Consider the following 19,045-nt stretch of genomic DNA (forward strand, 5'->3'; position numbering starts at 1 on the left):
AACAAAAGGAGAACCTCTAATGGATATTGACTAATAGAGGGGTGTACTTACAACTATTTGCCGTGAAACGTCCGAAATACTTTGCCTTTCACCGCATAGCTAACATGGCGTGCGTTTCAGTGTACACGTACATACATTTCTGTGTTCAGAAGGTGAACTCGGACCCGCGAGCTACGACGTGGAGGCGAATGTCTCGCTTCACGTTGACGGCGCGTCGTAAGCGCGTCCGTGCGCTGATGGAATGGGATGGATGGGGCTGTAAACAAACAGCAATCGGGCAGCGTGCTATCGCGCCGTCAGCCTCGCGGCTGGACTGCTAAAAATGGCGCGCCTAGGTGGGAGACGCGCCGGCACCTGTTGCTGCCGACGCATGCGCAGACTGCGCTCGGTCGCGATGTGCTGGCGACGCTCCGGGCGTCAGTTGCCGCTCGCCAGTCGCGAAGGACGCTGTTTCGTCGCAGGACTCCCGTACGCGCCAAAAACAAATTCCGCCAGTCGCCACCTACGAACACACCTCAGGTCTTAGCCGTAAAGTTCATCTCTGTATGCACCGCAGCGTTAGTCCACATATCAATCAAGTAAAGTAGCGTACCACGTTGCTAATAGGGAAAACAAAAAAATAGTAATATTGGATCATTTAATGGGGGAATAGAAGAAATAAGTGCTTGGCAATTGTCCGCAATGAGTAGAAGTATCAGAGATGTAACCGCATAATAATTCCCGTTCCAGAGGTGCTATTTACCTTGAAGTAAATCAGTCAGATTAGTGACTGCAACGCTTTTCAAATCGTTCTCTTGTAGTGCTTGTATTGAGTTAAAGTGATAATCTTTACATTGTATTATTGCTTTGACGCTTATAAAAATGTATACTGTATTGCTTGTTGACAGACTGGTGTGAATATAAAATATCTGTACCAAATACTATTGGGCAGGCAAAGACAGTAAGCAGAGCTGTTCTTAGTCCACATTAGGGAGATTATTAGTCTTGGACTACCTGCATTTTTCTAGTAATTCGGACGTTACTGGAAAGCTTTTAGAACAGCCCAGCGCAAGTTGATATTAGAAGAGGGCTTGTATTTACGTGCGGTATCCGTCAGTCCACACTGCGAGGGAAGCGAGAGACATTTTATCTCTGCAGCAAAAATAACCGTGCTGTGAGAGTGCTCCTGCGGTGGGGCCGTGAGTTGTAGCGTGTGGACAGACAGTCGCTGACGACAACCTTCGTCTGGAACAGGCAAACAACACTGGACAGGAAAAACAACCCGGGGCCACGCAGGCTAGCAGAGTCTGTGTTTAGATCTCGCGAAAGTGCACCCTTTCCGACCGGTACAGTGCCCGACTTGTCTTCAGCACCACTGAATGTGTATTATTACCAGACCAAAGAGCTTTAAGTCACAATAGGGACTCATGCGCACTAGCCTTTAGAGCTTCCTGAACGAGCGAAGCGCACAGGCTGTGCTGGGCTGAACACGAGTAGCACTCGTTCTTCGTGTTGACTCGAGCGAACGTCGTTGACGTTCACGGGTAGTGAGTGTTTGAACATTCCAGTGTGTGCCGCTTCGGTTTCGTCCGTGTGACTGTCGTCGAGATCCACCGAGCTCATCGCATCGTCCAGAAGAAATCCGAAATGGGTGCCGAAACGGGTGTGCTGCTACACGTGTCCTGGGCGCTGGTCGCATTAATCTCGGCTGCCTCAGCGGTATGTAATAAAGCTCTCATTTATTTCTCCAACCTGACATGAAGAAAAAATAGTTCACATGATGTTGTAACCATGACTTTACGATTTAAAAAAATTATGTAAATATATTTACGTAACTTACAAGACTGGTCGCACTGCATCTTTTTAAGGCAAATCGCTGACTACTTACAAGGGATCCTCCCCATCGCACCCCCCTCAGATTTAGTTATAAGTTGGCACAGTGGATAGGCCTTGAAAAACTGAACACAGATCAATGGAGAAAACAGGAAGAAGTTGTGTGGAACTATGAAAAAATAAGCAAAATATACAAACTGAGTAGTCCATGGGCAAGATAGGAAACGTCAAGATAATGTAAGTACAACAGCGCCGTGGTCCCGTGGTTAGCGTGAGCACCTCTGGAACGAGAGGTCCTTGGTTCAGGTCTTCCCTCGAGTAAAATTTTATTTTCGCAAAATTATGATCTGTCCGTTCGTTCATTGACGTCTCTGTTCACTGTAATAAGTTTAGTGTCTGTGTTTTGCGACCGCACCGCAAAGACGTGCTATTAGTAGACGAAAGGACGTGCCTCTCCAATGGGAACCGAAAACATTTGATCGCAAGGTCACAGGTCAACCGATTGCTCCACAAGAAAACACGTCTGATATATTCTATACGACACTGGTGACAGCATGTGCGTCACATGACAGGAATATGTTGTCGACACACCTAACTTGTACACTTGGCGAATGGGTAAAAAGATTCTTCTAGCTTGTCCGATTTAGGTTTTCTTGTGGATGTGATAATCACTCTCAAAAAAGTGATCAAAACATAAAAGTTTGTCACATAAACTGAAAATAAAAAATTAAACTTTTCACTCGAGGGAAGACGTGAACCAACGACCTCTCGTTCCGCAGCTGCTCACGCTAACCACGTGACCACGGCGCTGCTGAGCTCACATTATCCTAGATGGACTACTCTGTTTGTATATTTTGCTTATTTTTTCATAGTTCCACACAACTTCTTCCTGTTTTCTCGATTGATCTGTGTTCAGTTTTTCAAGGCCTATCCACTGTGCCAACTTGTAACTAAATCTGAGGGGGGTGCGATGGAGAGGTTCCCTTGTGAGGTACTTTAATTTCACTCCCTTGTCTGTGTCCGCCTCCGTAGCGTAGCGGTAGCATTACCGACAACAGGGAGCCCGGGTTCGATTCCCGGCAGGGAAATGGGTGTTGTGTATCCTTAATCAACATTGACTCCCAAGTCGCCGCAGTGGTGTCACCTAAAAGGGACTTGCAATACGGTGGCCTAACTCCCCCGAATGGACCCTCCCGGCCAACAATGCCACACCGTCATTTCATTTCAACGCGTTTGAAACATCCAGCTCTTATTTTCAGGCCTTACAATAGGCAAGCAAAAACATCTGCTTCACGATGTACATTTATGCCTTCCACAATGTTCTCAGGAACACTTGCCCACACCCAGTTGATTTCGGCATTAATAGCAACCGTTAAACGAAGCTAATTAACGATTTTAAAATATCGTCGACATAGAAAGCAAGCTGTTGTTGATTCTCATTTATTACTACTTCTAAATGACCGTGTGCAAGGTGCTTGTGTGCACATTAAGACCTGAGCTCACTGTTAGGGCAACATGCATTTGGGCACCTAATCAGAGGAATTCACCAATTCAAGCTGTTTTGAGGGAGTCGCTTCAAATCACGCCAAGCGCGCAGTCCTGACGTAAAGACAAAGCCCAGACTAAGTTGCACTAGGTCAAATATGCAGGTCTTAGAATAAAACAGACTGACTAGATCCAAAAATTCCCTCCTCGCGTGGAACACATTTATACAAGCCTGGAAGCAGATTCAGTAAGTTTCTGATCAACATGAGTATCTGTTCTAATACCCCCACAGAAAATTTGATGTGAATGAGAGTATGCCTCGACTAATTGAAACCGAGATGTTGCGCAACGGATTCACCTGCGTGTCTGGTCTACGACGGATGCGACACCTTTCTGCAATGAGCTTGACTGCTAGCTGACATATACCTGCGAACTGAAGGTCGGTAAACACGTGCGTGTCCCATTAATGTGAACCACTGACCGCAAGGGTCGGAATATTGTCATTTCACTTTAAGTTTTCTTGAATACATGCCTATGAAAACAAAAGATTAGTTCTTGACGCGGAACGTTACCTTTCTACATTTACACCGTTCCTATTTACTTTGCCGCATCGTATGTCTTTTATTTAAAGCTACAGTTATGATACGCATAACGTAACTATAATTTGCCGCTGCGCCCGCACCAGTGATCGTAACAACGGGTGACCAACGTGATGCAAATAGACTGGTGCGCGGGTCAAGCTACTTTGTGTGCGTGTGTTTGTGTGTAGTATACCCAAGATAAGTTCACCTAGCAACTACAATGCAACTGTTTAACGTTGCATCAAGTCATAGTCAGTCTTCAGATTTGTATCGACATATATCGAGCAGAACACTGCAGCAGAGTGACACTGCTAAGAAGACAGACGGTAGCACCTGTTGTGTATATTAAATCTTTTGGTTTCATGGTTGTGCTTATAGAAAATTATGTTTTAATTACCTATATTTCAGTATAGTCTTTCGTAAAAAATGATTTCCATGGTAAGTTTTAAAAAATGGAAACCTGTGATTTTTGTCGGTGCAAGGGGGGGGGGGGGTTGTATGGTTGTTGAAGAGGTGCGTTCTGTCACCTAAAATTTAAGAAATTTACGCATCTCGTAACAACATAATCACAACAGATACCATGAACAGCATCACTTAAAAAGAACTCGGACATGAGTGTGAACGATAACTTTAAACCACACTTTACTATTCTGAAGCTCAACATCGCCAGAAGCAGACAGTTAATCGAGAAGACAGCACAGTTGAAGTACACCCGCTAAGAAGTTAAAGCCGTAAATTACAGTTAAATTTCACTGCGACTTAACGTAGAGAGCTGAACTCTGTCAAAAAATGCGTAATTTAATATGGATTAGGACGATTACCAACCTTGCCATCAACTGGTGCATACTGAATGCTGCAACCTGTGGTCGGCCTCGTCGGAGATCCAGGCGAGACTACCTGCTGCCAACTTGTTATATTCAAGCCTGTTACTGAAAGCTCTAGACGTCTTGTCACGTGACCTGTAGCACAGCAAAGAATATTTATCCAACCGTTTGGGGGTACCAACAGTATTCACAGGTTCACATAGACCGCACACGCCCATATCTCTGGCATGCTAAAGTTTGAAATAAATGACTAAGTCACATGGTGGAGGGCGGAAAGCTGGGCTTCTGTCATTAAGGTTGGCATTAAACTATCAAATTTCTTTGTCAAAGATTTGATCAAAGATGTGATCAAATATTCCGTCATATATATTTGACAGAGATCTTTGACGTAGCGCTAGAAGGGGTATTACACTGTCATCATATTTTTCGTCAAAGTTCAAGATGGCTGGCAACAACAACTTGTTATTAACCGCAGCACTTGCATGTACCACAATTGCACTGTGTGCACATGTGCAAGAGAAATGGGGGGAAAAAAAGGAAACGTACCTGGGTGAAGCCGTGGGTTTTCTGACGACACGATAAAAGCATTCAACAAAACTTGTTACGTGAGCTTAGTCAAGTCGTACATCATTTACTTAAGAATGGATGAGCATGCATTTCTGTATGTGCTCAGTGAAGTGTATCCTCATATCACAAAGCACAATATTCACTTAAGAAATCTTCGATTCTTTGCTACAGCAGAGAGTCAGATTAGGTTAGGTTAGGTCTCCAATCTTTTTAATCTATTTTTGTATTCAGGGTGCCTCACGTTGTAAAGCGCCTCTTCAGCTTTATAAATCTCTATTAATTTTGTAGTTGTCAGTACACACCAGTTATATTTACAGGCAATGTTCATAAAAACACTACAGATGACAGAACGCTGCAGCAATGCTAGCGCTCCACGTGGTAACATGTCACATTGCAGTGAACAGAAGACAAGCGACTTCTTTGATCAAATCTACAGCGAGGCCCTAGATTTGATCAAATATTTGACGACATTTGACAAAGTTCCCTATTACACCATCAAATTTCTTTGACAAAGATATTTGACAAAGATATTGGACAAAGAAACTTGGTAGTGTAACACCTGCCTAAGGACTATACGAAGTGGAGCCGGCAGCTACAGCTTTTCTCGTTTATATCTGAAGTAAAGCACTGATTTTAACAACTGAACGAACTGTTTTATTGGTACCTCTCATATGGTAGTACTTTTAGCCTAATTTATCCGAAATTCCCAATATGGTTATTGTTTTTACATTTGGCGTGGTGAAAGAGTAAAAAACAGTTCGAAACACTGTATCGACAATTCTTTCTTCTTACAGACAACAGAAATGCAGTTACGCAGTGATTTGCTGGTTCTTGGTCAACTCTTATAGTCATTTAGGCATTGAGTACATTGCTTTCATAGGAGTAGAAAGAGAAATATCAGGATGCCAAGAGGCGTTTATTTTTTTTTAGCGATTCTGTGGTATAGTCCAGATATCGCTTGCCTCACCAAAGTCGGCAAACGCGAATTGATGGCACAGACGTTAGTGACGGCTCGCGGCAATCCGTGACAGCCAATGGAAGGCACTCCACAAGACGATGCCTCCCTCGCAACATAGCGGTGCCCTCATGCAGAGGTCAATATAGTTTCTAGCATGCAAGAACTTTGCGCAATTAGAGACCTCTTATGAAGGAGTCAGCATCATAGTGTAAGACAAACGAGTTGTTTAAGTTTCTAATGAACTTCTACAGTAGTAAATGTTGTACATTGTTCATCAAGAGAACAGTTTGTTAATTAGTGTATCAAGCGATTCTTTGCTAGTCGATGGCAGCTGTGAATTATCCAGTACTCCTGTGGCAAAGAAGTATGCCACCGTTTGGTAAATTTTTTATTCATTAATGTATTAAAGTGAACTAATATTTCCCGAGTTACAGTTCCTACATCTCACCTTAGAGCAAGCAGAGAACTCAGAAGTACGGTCGGACGGAAGTAGTTGGGTCTGCTCAGAACAGATTTCTCAATGGCATCCATTACGTCCACAACGTCCAATATTTACACAAATATGCAATTATGTTCTATGGCTGTTGCTTAATCTAGCACAGATACCGAAACTCTATCAAGATAATGAGCATTATATATATATATATATATATATATATATATATATATATATATATATATATATACTCGTATGCAACATTAAGACGTGGCCTCTACATTTGTAAAAGAGATCTACAGATGAATGAACCTTCTGCTATTACTAGGAAACATTAGTTATAGAGATATTTGTTGCAGTGAGTTAGAACAGTCTGTTATGTCAAAATTTGGTTTTAGATCCGAGCATCAACATACACCCTAATTTTCAGCTCGAGGAAATAGCTGCGCAAGGATTCTGAAATATGCTTTGTGTGCTAGAATCGCTTAAAATTCTCCCTTTTCAAAGCAAGGGTCCAAACAAAAAAATGGTTCAAATGGCTCTGAGCACTATGGGACTTAACATCTGTGGTCATCAGTCCCCTAGAACTTAGAACTACTTAAACCTAACTAACCTAAGGACATCACACACATCCATGCCCGAGGCAGGATTCGAACCTGCGACCGTAGCAGTCGCGCGGTTCCGGACTAAGCGCCTAGAACCGCTAGACCACCGCGGCCGGCAGGGTCCAAACATTCCTTCGTACTTTATCAGTGGGAAAAATATAAGCAGTCCTGAGTATACAGAAGAACGAGTCATGAAGACGAACAGAAAACAGTAGAAAGGAACGACCTTGCATTTAATATTCATTTCCTCATATTTTGACACAAATAAATGCTCTCAAATAAAAGGCCATTCACACCAGTGTGGCAACGATATGAGTCCTGAGTTTCGGCTTGTAAATTGGCTGACTTAATCTCGACAACTATTTGTAAATATTTTTGTGTTTTAAAACAGCTTTACCTGTGTAACGAAATGTTACTTTCTTCCGCATATCTCAATGTGCAACCAAACGCTGCTCAAGGCTTCATCAGTGTAATAAAGTATCCCTTACTGAAAATAATTCAGTCAACATAAAAATAAACTGCTAAATATTCCAGAAGTCGCTTGCAAATCGATGCCGCCACCATTCAGCTGATCAAGCAGTTGGTCTCAACATGTGCAGTCTGTACCGTCTGTGATCCAAGACACCAGCCTTCCGTTTGTTTCAACCATTCAACCAAGGAAGCAGCCTTCCTTGCAAATACAGAGACTGCACACTGATCTCTATACTAGCTGGATACAGAACTCGGGTTTCTGAGCATGGAACTTCGCGTGCCTGCAGGTTGCTGTGGTCTCAGAGAAGCTCGTTTCACCCAAAGCTGACTGCTGTCGAGTTTCATGGCTGCAGCGAGTTTTATGGGAGTAAGTCTTGTGAGTGGAACCTTGGAAATAGCGACATATTGGGAAATAAACAGCAAAAGATTTCTGACAAACAGCAACCTGCCGAGTCGGCAGGTTACAGTTGAAGTGGTCACAGTAGCAAATATCTACTAACACCAGTATTGCTGGCCCCCGTTTTGGTCACAAGCGAGGTAGATTATTCCTACACGTCCGTCAGGGGCCTGAAGATTGCGTAGTAAAACGCTGAAACTGGTTGCCTAATAAAATAAGGTTGAAAATTGACGGCTGAAAGGTGTTTAATTTTACATCCTCTATCGAACAGTCGCGTCCCGCAACCATCGCTAAAAAGACGGACACACAGAGACTTGTTCGAGAAGCTTCTGCATTGTTAACAACAATCGATTTTACGAATTACACGTACTACTATAGTACCTAATTTATTTCTACTACATATCATGGTGTTCTTTCGCGCGACAATGCAATGTATGAGTAGAACAAAGTAAAATAAAGAAGAATCAATTTTATGATCATCCTCTCAATGTCTGAATCACAGGAGATTTTTGGTGTCATCAGCCGGCCGTAGTGGCCGAGCGGTTAAAGGCGCTACAGTCTGGAACCGCACGACCGCTACGATCGCAGGTTCGAATCCTGCCTCGGGCATGGATGTGTGTGATGTCCTTAGGTTAGTTAGGTTTAAGTAGTTCTAAGTTCTAGGGGCCTTATGACCACAGCAGTTGAGTCCCATAGTGCTCAGAGCCATTTTTGATGTCATCATTTTTTGTACTAGCCTTGAAAAAGCCCGTCTTGTTCTACTCTAGAAATCTGGGACCCTTGTTGTAATAGCCTGATATGAGCACAGAATTTAAAAGTATTTTCTTTTGCATTATTTTGTCACTTCGTTGCCGCATTGTTGTAGTTGGCGAAAAGCAAAGTTTGTGGATCTTTGACCAACACGCTTAGGGTCGATTAACACTAAACATCAACCGGAAGTCAAGCGACGTCACTTTGAAATGGCGGTGTGTTCGCACTAGACGAAACGTAAGCACAAATTGAATCCGCTTGGCCCAGTACCGAACAGTCACAATGCGATATCATCCATGGTACAGTCAAATTGAAGAATCAGAATTAAGGAAGTATCAATGATAAAGTTTATTAATGGCGAAAGCAATCTTAATAACGTATACTCTTTATCAATTTTGCATGGTAAACTGCTGGGAAACAACATTTCAGAACACCGACGTTTATTTGCTACCGGAAATACATACACACATACAGACGCATCAGACAACCTTTATAAAGGATTACATAGAGTCCGTCAATCTTATTCATTGTGTATTTTCCCCTACGTAGCAAATAGCGGCCGAAATATATGTATTTTTCTCCTGCAATAGAGCTGACTTTCTTACTTAAAAAAAAAGTTTATTTTATGTTCTTACTAGCTTAGTGCCCGCTGCTACGGTCGCGTAGACTGTATGGTCTGCAAAGATTGTTTTTTTTTTTTTTTGTTTTTCGAATTTTTATGTTTTTCATAAACTGCAACGTAGTCTAAACTTTCTGCGCTAATTGAGGCAATAGAAGCCTAGTATTTTGCCAATGTACTTCTGACCAAAACGTGACTCTCACAACTGCAGTCGGAGGGCTTTGTTAATTCTACCTTTTGATTTCCTGTGGTGATATTTCCCTAGAAACTTTCATTCCCGAACACATATTTCTTTTGAAATCAATACGAGTTTTAATAGAGTTAGCGTTAGAAGTGTTTTAATATAACAAAATATTTTCATAAAAATTTTCATCCATATTTCTTCGAGGCTGAATTTCCAGATACACTGAATCACTTTTTTAAATTTCTTAACAAAAAGTCAAATGCCGGTTTCCATAGATGTAACTCTAAAAATGCTTTAGTAATACTCTAATAATGATTTATATTAAAAAAATCCCTTCTTATGCACTATTTCACCGGCTTGTTGTTATTGTTGTTGTGGTCTTCAGTCCTGAGACTGGGTTTGATGCAGCTCTCCCTGCTACTCTATCCTGTGCAAGCTTCTTCATCTCCCAGTACTTACTGCAACCTACACCCTTCTGAATCTGCTTAGTGTATTCATCTCTTGGTCTCCCTCTACGATTTTTACCCTCCACGCTGCCCTCCAATGCTAAATTTGTGATCCCCTGATGCCTCAGAACAGGTCCTACCAACCGGTCCCTTCTTCTTGTCACGTTGTGCCACAAACTCCTCTTCTTCCCAATTCTATTCAATACCTCCTCATTAGTTATGTGATCTACCCATCTAATCTTCAGCATTCTTCCGTAGCACCACATTTCGAAAGCTTCTATTCTCTTCTTGTCTAAACTATTTATCGTCCATGTTTCACTTCGATACATGGCTACACTCCATACAAATACTTTCAGAAACGAATTCCTGACAATTAAATCTATACTCGATGTTAGCAAATTTCTCTTCTTCAGAAACGCTTTCCTTGCCATTGCCAGTCTACATTTTATATCTTCTCTACTTCGACCATCATCAGTTATTTTGCTCCCCAGATAGAAACTCCTTAACTACTTAATGTGTCTCATTTCTTAATCTAATTCCCTCAGCATCACCAGACTTAATTTGACTACATTCCATTATTCTCGTTTTGCTTTTGTTGATGTTCATCTTATATCCTCCTTTCAAGACACTATCCATTTCGTTCAACTGCTCTTCCAAGTCCTTTGCTGTCTCTGACAGAATTAGAATATCATCGGCGAACCTCAAAGTTTTTATTTCTTCTCCATGGATTTTAATACCTACTCCAAATTTTTCTTTTGTTTCCTTTACTGCTTGCTCAATATACAGATTGAATAACATCGGGGAGAGGCTACAGCCCTGTCTCACTCCCTTCCCAACCACTGCTTCCCTTTCATGTCCCTCGACTCTCATAACTGCTATCTGGTTTCTGTACAAATTCCAAATAGCCTTTCGCTCCCTGTATTTTACCCCTGCCACCTTCAGAATATGAAAGGGAGTATTCCAGTCAATATTGTCAAAAGCTTTCTCTAAGTCTGCAAATGACAGAAACGTACGTTTTTTTTTCTTTTCTTCTTTTTAAAAAAAATCTTTATTAACAACAATATTAATTATACATGTGTAGCCCACCTCCTAACATGATTAGTGGGCCATAATTATTACATAAATTTATTTATATTTTTTGCAGCTAATATTACAATTAGTGTTAGTGAGCTACTTTTTAAGTTCTTGAAGTAATGTTAAATTCCTACAGTAACAATAATACTTTAGTTTACCTATGATTTCTATTTATGAAATACTACTTTAAGTTCCTAAGCTAGTGTTAATTTCCTACGGTAGCAATGAGCAGTTTAATTTACCTATTTCTAATCTAGAATGACTACTAACTGCAGCGTCACAGGTGTGCCAGTGAGTATAAACCTACTTGGAATGGCCAGGCTCCCCGAGCTAACCCCGAGGAGCGTGCCCCTGGCACTGGGCCGGCCAAGGTTAGTAATCGCTGCAGCTTCCTATGTTAGTATTCTAATCTAATCCTACTCTACTAACTTAACCTACGTCTTATTTGGTGCTTTGTCATAATCGGTTTGCTTGATCCCATCCCCCTAATCCCGCACGTGGCGGTTTCCAACTAACAGAAGTCGGCCATTCCACGCACAGGCGGTATGGGATTGAGATCAAGTCTTAATCGGTTGGTTGGTCAAGAATTTGGTATTTTGTATTTACCCTAGGTCCCTTAGGTACTCTATTAAAACTTTTCGTGATACCTCTTCTGCCAGAGCATTCAAGGTATGAAAAGTGTCTTCCTACCTTAGAAGGTCGTATGTCTCGTTATGTGGAAGTCTGTCTCTGTAAGTTTCCGCCACGTCATTGAAGAGAGGGCACTCGAAAACCACATGTTCGGGAGTTCCTTCCGCCGCGCCACAGTCACACTCGGGGGTTGCCCTTTTCCCAAACCGACATAAGTATGTCGGATAGGGTCCATGACCAGTGAGAAAGTGGATGAGTCCTCGTGTGGGTTCGAAATACTTCATGGTACCGCGTTCTTTAACATCAGGTAAGAACTCGAATGTTCTTCTCCCCGTTTCATCTTCCTCCCAGTTCCTCTGCCACAGTTCCTCTCCTCTGTTTCTTATCTCCCTTTTATCCTCTACTCTCACACCCATGATATCTATTATTTTTTCCCAATTTCCTTTTTTCGCCCAATACCATGCCGCTTGTTGTCTAATTTTGATGTCTAGTGGGCAGAGCCCCATTATAACTAACAGAGCTCCCCCCGGTGACGTCCTATAGGCCCCCACTGATCTTAGTATCATGTTTCTCTGGACTCTTCTCACTGTCATGGCGGGCACGACCCGCGTGAGCCTGTGCGCCCAGACTCCCGAGCCGTAACCCACTACTGATGTGAGGATGCTGTTGTGATAAAGTTTAATGAGATGAGGGGGGAGATGAAAACGTTTATGTCCAATGGAAATGAGATTGTTTAATATTTGTAAAGCTTTCTGTGTTACGGCTTCTATGTGCCTTCTGAAGTTCCATCTCTCGTCAATTATGACTCCCAGATATCGCGCCTCACGTCGCCGAAGAACTGGTGAGCCATCGATTCTCACTGTAGGATTTCTAATGAGCTGACCTTTTAGTAATAGATAGGTAGACTTAGTAGGAGAAATTTTCATTTTCGTTTTAAGGCGCCATTGGTGCAGTCTTTCAATGGCCCTTTCGATTTTTGGCTCTATGTCCTCTCGGCTACGACCGCCGACCAGCAGGAGGAGGTCATCTGCGTAGGCTATCACCTCTAGCACTTCTTCACTTTGTTGCAGTTCGTCTAACAAGGGTTCCATATGCATGTCCCAAAACAGGGGCCCCAGTACAGAGCCTTGGGGACATCCCTTACTGATTGTTTTTCCAATTCTCCCGCTAGGGGATGATAGCCAAACCTCCCTATCCTTACAATAGCTCCTCAGACACCCATATAGCGGCCCTGGACACTCTTTCTCCCGTAAGCAGGAGAAGAGCGAAGGCCACCACAGGTCGTCGAAGGCGCCACTGATATCCACCATGATGCCAACGACATACTTATGCGGGGTCGAGCCGCAGACCTCAGCCGCCAGAGCGATGGCATCAGATGCCGACCGTCCCGGCCTGAAGCCAAACTGCCTGCTGCTCATCCCCCACAGCATCCGGTGAGCCGTCAATCTGTCAGCCAGCAGTTTCTCCAAGAGCTTTCCAAATAGGTCCAATAAACAGATTGGCCTATAAGATTTGACGTCAGTTGGATCTTTCTCTGGTCCTTTTTTAATTATAATCACATTCGCAGTTTTCCACTTCTTGGGAAACCTTCTTTGTTGGAGACACTCGTTGAAAAGGCGAGTTAGCGGCGCGACCAACTGGGGTGCCAGAAATTGCACCACCTCAGCCACAATGCCGTCTGGTCCTGGAGCTTTTCCTCTTTTCAGGGATTTTATTTGTGCAGCCACCTCCTCTTCCGAGAATGGGTAGACTGCCGTGTTGTTGTTGTATTCCGTTAAATATGCGTCCCGCAGTTGCTTTTGGTTTTCAGTTTCCACGTCCGCATTGTCGTCAGGCAGCAGGGACTGGAGAAGGACCTCAGCAATTTCCTGCCAAGACTCCGTCATCCCATCCCCTCGCCTGACAGTTGATAACTCCAGAGGAGAGCGGATTTTTCCCGTACCAATTTATAAGGGAGACCCCACGGATCTACAGCCAACTGGTTCAGCACATAGCTTTCCCAGCTACGTAGTCTCACTTCACGTAATGCTTTCTGAAAACCTTGCTTAGCCTCCCTGTATTGCAACTGCCATCTTTGTCTTTCCAGCCAGACGACACTGCGCTGGTAGTTTCTCCTTAGCCTTCTAACAGATTGACGTAACTCCTCTAATTCAGGCGACCATGGTGCTGGCGAGGCCGCCACGGCCTTCCTCCTGGTTGGTACGGCGGCCCTCACCGCTCTATGTACTGCACCCACCAGTTCCTCAGCTCTTTTGTCTATGTCGAAGTCTTCGTGTACGTCACCTTCTGGTAATGCAGGAATGTCGCACTCCCTCGCTAAAAGTTCCCAATCCGCTCTATTATAATTATACTGCACCTCCCATCCCATGGTCTAGCGGCACTCTCTTTCACTCAAGGTGAAGGTTATTAGGTTGTGGTCGCTCGTGGTGGCATTGCCTATAACTCTCCAGTTCTTTATTAAATTGGTTGCGTTATGTGATGTTAAGGTAACGTCTATGTTCGTGCCTTGTCCTCCTCCTGCTGTGTAGGTAGGAGGATTGCCCGGCTTGTTTGCCACCACGAGCTGTGAAGCCATTAGAAAGTCCTCTACTTTGTCTCCATTCGCATCTCTGGTGCCGCTGTACCATAGGGGGGATTTTGCATTGATGTCAGCTGTTATTATTATTTTTCGTCCTCGCAACGCCGTGGTGACTCTTGCCAGATGTTCCAAGTGTCGTTCTATTTCATCTCCATATTGAAAATACATGTTTATGAGTATAATTACTCCCATTGGTGACTGGAGCTCCACGACGTTGCAGTGACGAGTTGCGAATTGTGAGAGGGTAGTTACCCTTAGGAGTTTATTTGTTATTATTATTGCTGCTCTAGGATCCTCATCTCTGCTGACAATCTGCCATGTTGTAGCAGCAAAGGCTATTTTCCCAGCTTGGGAGTACGGCTCCTGTAGGCAGAGCACATCTAGTCTCCTCTCCTCCACCTCTTTACGGAGCTCCTGCATAACAAGTCGACTGTTATGCGTATTCAGTTGTCCAATTGTTATTTCTGTCGTCATACACCACGTTTGCCTTTCCTTAATCATTTTCTAAGATGTAAGGTCAGTATTGCCTCACGTGTTCCAACATTTCTACGGAATCCAAACTGATCTTCGCCGAGGTCGGCTTCTACCAGTTTTTCCATTCGTCTGTAAAGAATACGCTTAGTATTTTGCAGCTGTGGCTTATTAAACTGATAGTTCGGTAATTTTCACATCTATCAACACCTGCTTTCTTTGGGATTGGAATTATTATATTCTTCTTGAAGTCTGAGGGTATTTCACCTGTCTCATACATCTTGCTCACCAGATGGTAGAGTTTTGTCAAGACTGGCTCTCCCAAGGCCGTCAGTAGTTCTAATGGTATGTTGTCTACTCCCGGGGCCTTGTTTCGACGCAGGTCTTTCAGTTCTCTGTCAAACTCTTCACGCAGTATCGTATCTCCCATTTCAACTTCATCTACATCCTCTTCCATTTCTATAATATTGTCCTCAAGTACATCGCCCTTGCATAGACCCTCTATATACTCCTTCCACCTTTCTGCTTTCCCTTCTTTGCTTAGAACTGGGTTTCCATCTGAGCTCTTGATATTCATACAAGTGGCTCTCTTTTCTCCAAAGGTCTCTCTAATTTTCCTGTAGGCGGTATCTGTCTTGCCCCTAGTGAGATAAGCCTCTACATCCTTACATTTGTCCTCTAGCCATCCCTGCTTAGCCATTTTGCGCTTCCTGTCGATCTCATTTTTGAGACGTTTGTATTCCTTTTTGCCTATTTTGTTTACTGCATTTTTATATTTTCTTCTTTCATAAATTAAATTCAGTATTTATTCTGTTACCCAAGGATTTTTACTAGCCCTCGTCTTTTTACCTACTTGATCCTGTGCTGCCTTCATTACTTCATCCCTCAGAGTTACCCTTTCTTCTTCTACTGTGTTTCTTTCCCCCATTCCTGTCAATTGTCCCCTTTGATCTCCCTGAAACTCTGTACAACCTCTGGTTTAGTCAGTTTATGAAGGTCCCATCTCCTTAAATTCCCACCTTTTTGCGGTTTCTTCAGTTTTAATCTACAGTTCACTACTAATAGATTGTGGTCAGAGTCCACATCTGCCCCTGGAAATGTCTTACAATTTAAAACCTGGTTCGTAAATCTCTGTTTTACCATTATATAATCTATCTGATACCTACTAGTATCTCAAGGATTCTTCCATGTATACAACCTTCTTTTATGATTCTTGAACCAAGTGTTAGCTATCATTAAGTTATGCTCCGTGCAAAATTCTACCAGAGGGCTTCCTCTTTCATTTCTCTCCCCCAGTCCATATTCACCTACTATGTTGCCTTCTCTCCCTTTTCCCACTCTCGAATTCCAGTCAGCCATGACTATTAAATTTTCGTCTCCCTTCACTACCTGAATAATTTCTTTCATCTCATCATACATTTCATCAATTTCTTCATCTTTTGCAGAGCTAGTAGGCATATACACTTGTACTACTGTAGTAGGCATGGGCTTCGTGTCTATCTTGGCCACATTAATGCTTTCATCATGCTGTTTGTAGTAACTTACCTGCACTCCTATTTTTTTTATTCATTATTAAACCCACTCCTGCATTACCCCTATTTGATTTTGTGTTTATAACCCTGTAGTCACCTGACCAGAAGTCTTGTTCCTCCTGCCACCGAACTTCACTAATTCCCACTATATCTAACTTTAACCTATCCATTTCCCTTTTTAAATTTTCTAACCTACCTGTCCGATTAAGAGATCTGACATTCGACACTCCGATCTGTAGAACGCCATTTTTCTTTCTCCTGATAACGACGTCCTCTTGAGTAGTCCCCGCCCGGAGATCCGAATGGGGGACTATTTTACCTCCGGAATATTTTACCCAAGAGGACGCCATCATCATTTAACCATACAGTAAAGCTGCATGCCTTCGGGAAAAATTACGGCTGTAGTTTCCCCTTGCTTTCAGCCGTTCGCAGTACCAGCACAGCAGGGCCGTTTTGGTTAGTGTTACAAGGCCAGATCGGTCAATCATTCAGACTGTTGCCCCTGCAACTACTGAAAAGGCTGCTGCCCCTCTTCAGGAACCACACGTTTGTCTGGCCTCTCAACAGATACCCCCCCGTAGTGGTTGCACCTACGGTACGGCCATCTGTATCGCTGAGGCACGCAAGCCTCCCCACCAACGGCAAGGTCCGTGGTTCATGGGGGGGGGGGTTGAATTTCCAAAAGTGCTGAGACACTTGTTTTTGTATTTCAATAAGAAACCAAATACCAATTTTCAATGCTCTAGCTTCAAAATTACTTTAATAGCGACATTTTTGGAAAAAGTCTTTCACTCCCTGTTTCCCCGTCGTAGGGGTTAAATTTCGAAAAATTCCTTGTTATACAATGCGTGCAGTATAAGATCAATACCTTCTATATTTTAATATCACAAAATAATTTCATAAAAATTTTCATACTCTGTTTCATCCCCTTATCGGTTGAATTTCCAAAAACATCGAAAAGCGTGTATTGTTTATTACTAACTGAAGAGCCGAATGAATTTTCATACATTTATTTTTAAAAATTCATTCATAATTAAATACACTCCTGGAAATTGAAATAAAAACACCGTGAATTCATTGTCCCAGGAAGGGGAAACTTTATTGACACATTCCTGGGGTCAGATACATCACAAGATCACACTGACAGAACCACAGGCACATAGACACAGGCAACAGAGCATGCACAATGTCCGCACTAGTACAGTGTATATCCACCTTTCGCAGCAATGCAGGCTGCTATTCTCCCATGGAGACGATCGTAGAGATGCTGGATGTAGTCCTGTGGAACGGCTTGCCATGCCATTTCCACCTGGCGCCTCAGTTGGACCAGCGTTCGTGCTGGACGTGCAGACCGCGTGAGACGACGCTTCATCCAGTCCCAAACATGCTCAATGGGGGACAGATCCGGAGATCTTGCTGGCCAGGGTAGTTGACTTACACCTTCTAGAGCACGTTGGGTGGCACGGGATACATGCGGACGTGCATTGTCCTGTTGGAACAGCAAGTTCCCTTGCCGGTCTAGGAATGGTAGAACGATGGGTTCGATGACGGTTTGGATGTACCGTGCACTATTCAGTGTCCCCTCGACGATCACCAGTGGTGTACGGCCAGTGTAGGAGATCGCTCCCCACACCATGATGCCGGGTGTTGGCCCTGTGTGCCTCGGTCGTATGCAGTCCTGATTGTGGCGCTCACCTGCACGGCGCCAAACACGCATACGACCATCATTGGCACCAAGGCAGAAGCGACTCTCATCGCTGAAGACGACACGTCTCCATTCGTCCCTCCATTCACGCCTGTCGCGACACCACTGGAGGCGGGCTGCACGATGTTGGGGCGTGAGCGGAAGACGGCCTAACGGTGTGCGGGACCGTAGCCCAGCTTCATGGAGACGGTTGCGAATGGTCCTCGCCGATACCCCAGGAGCAACAGTGTCCCTAATTTGCTGGGAAGTGGCGGTGCGGTCCCCTACGGCACTGCGTAGGATCCTACGATCTTGGCGTGCATCCGTGCGTCGCTGCGGTCCGGTCCCAGGTCACGGGCACGTGCACCTTCCGCCGACCACTGGCGACAACATCGATGTACTGTGGAGACCTCACGCCGCACGTGTTGAGCAATTCGGCGGTACGTCCACCCGGCCTCCCGCATGCCCACTATACGCCCTCGCTCAAAGTCAGTCAACTGCACATACGGTTCACGTCCACGCTGTCGCGGCATGCTACCAGTGTTAAAGACTGCGATGGAGCTCCGTATGCCACGGCAAACTGGCTGACACTGACGGCGGCGGTGCACAAATGCTGCGCAGCTAGCGCCATTCGACGGCCAACACCGCGGTTCCTGGTGTGTCCTCTGTGCCGTGCGTGTGATCATTGCTTGTACAGCCCTCTCGCAGTGTCCGGAGCAAGTATGGTGGGTCTGACACACCGGTGTCAATGTGTTCTTTTTTCCATTTCCAGGAGTGTATATCCGTTAAGCCTTCCTCCCCTATTTCACCCTCTTCGAGACTGAATTTCCAAAAACAATGATACTCTTATTTTTAATCTGAACCGAGAAGTCAAATATCAGTTATCATAGGCGCAGCTTTAAAAGTCCTTTAGCAGCTCTTTAATAATGATTAATTAAAAA

The 19,045-nt window shown here is 43.8% G+C and overlaps 1 protein-coding gene across 4 annotated transcripts in view; it reads left to right on the top strand.

Annotated features, from left to right (window-relative positions):
• The first annotated feature begins 410 nt into the window (after positions 1-410).
• The window catches only part of LOC126175883 (uncharacterized), a 930,852-nt gene continuing 912,217 nt past the window's right edge, over positions 411-19,045 (top strand). For all 4 annotated transcript variants that reach the window (XM_049922923.1, XM_049922926.1, XM_049922924.1 and 1 more), the window contains exon 1: positions 411-1,698. In XM_049922923.1, the coding sequence (XP_049778880.1) occupies positions 1,627-1,698 (72 nt within the window). In that variant the 5' untranslated portion in view covers positions 411-1,626. The remainder of the gene's footprint in view (positions 1,699-19,045) is intronic.

The sequence above is a fragment of the Schistocerca cancellata genome, chromosome 3, assembly GCF_023864275.1.
Source record: "Schistocerca cancellata isolate TAMUIC-IGC-003103 chromosome 3, iqSchCanc2.1, whole genome shotgun sequence".
NCBI lineage: Eukaryota > Metazoa > Arthropoda > Insecta > Orthoptera > Acrididae > Schistocerca > Schistocerca cancellata.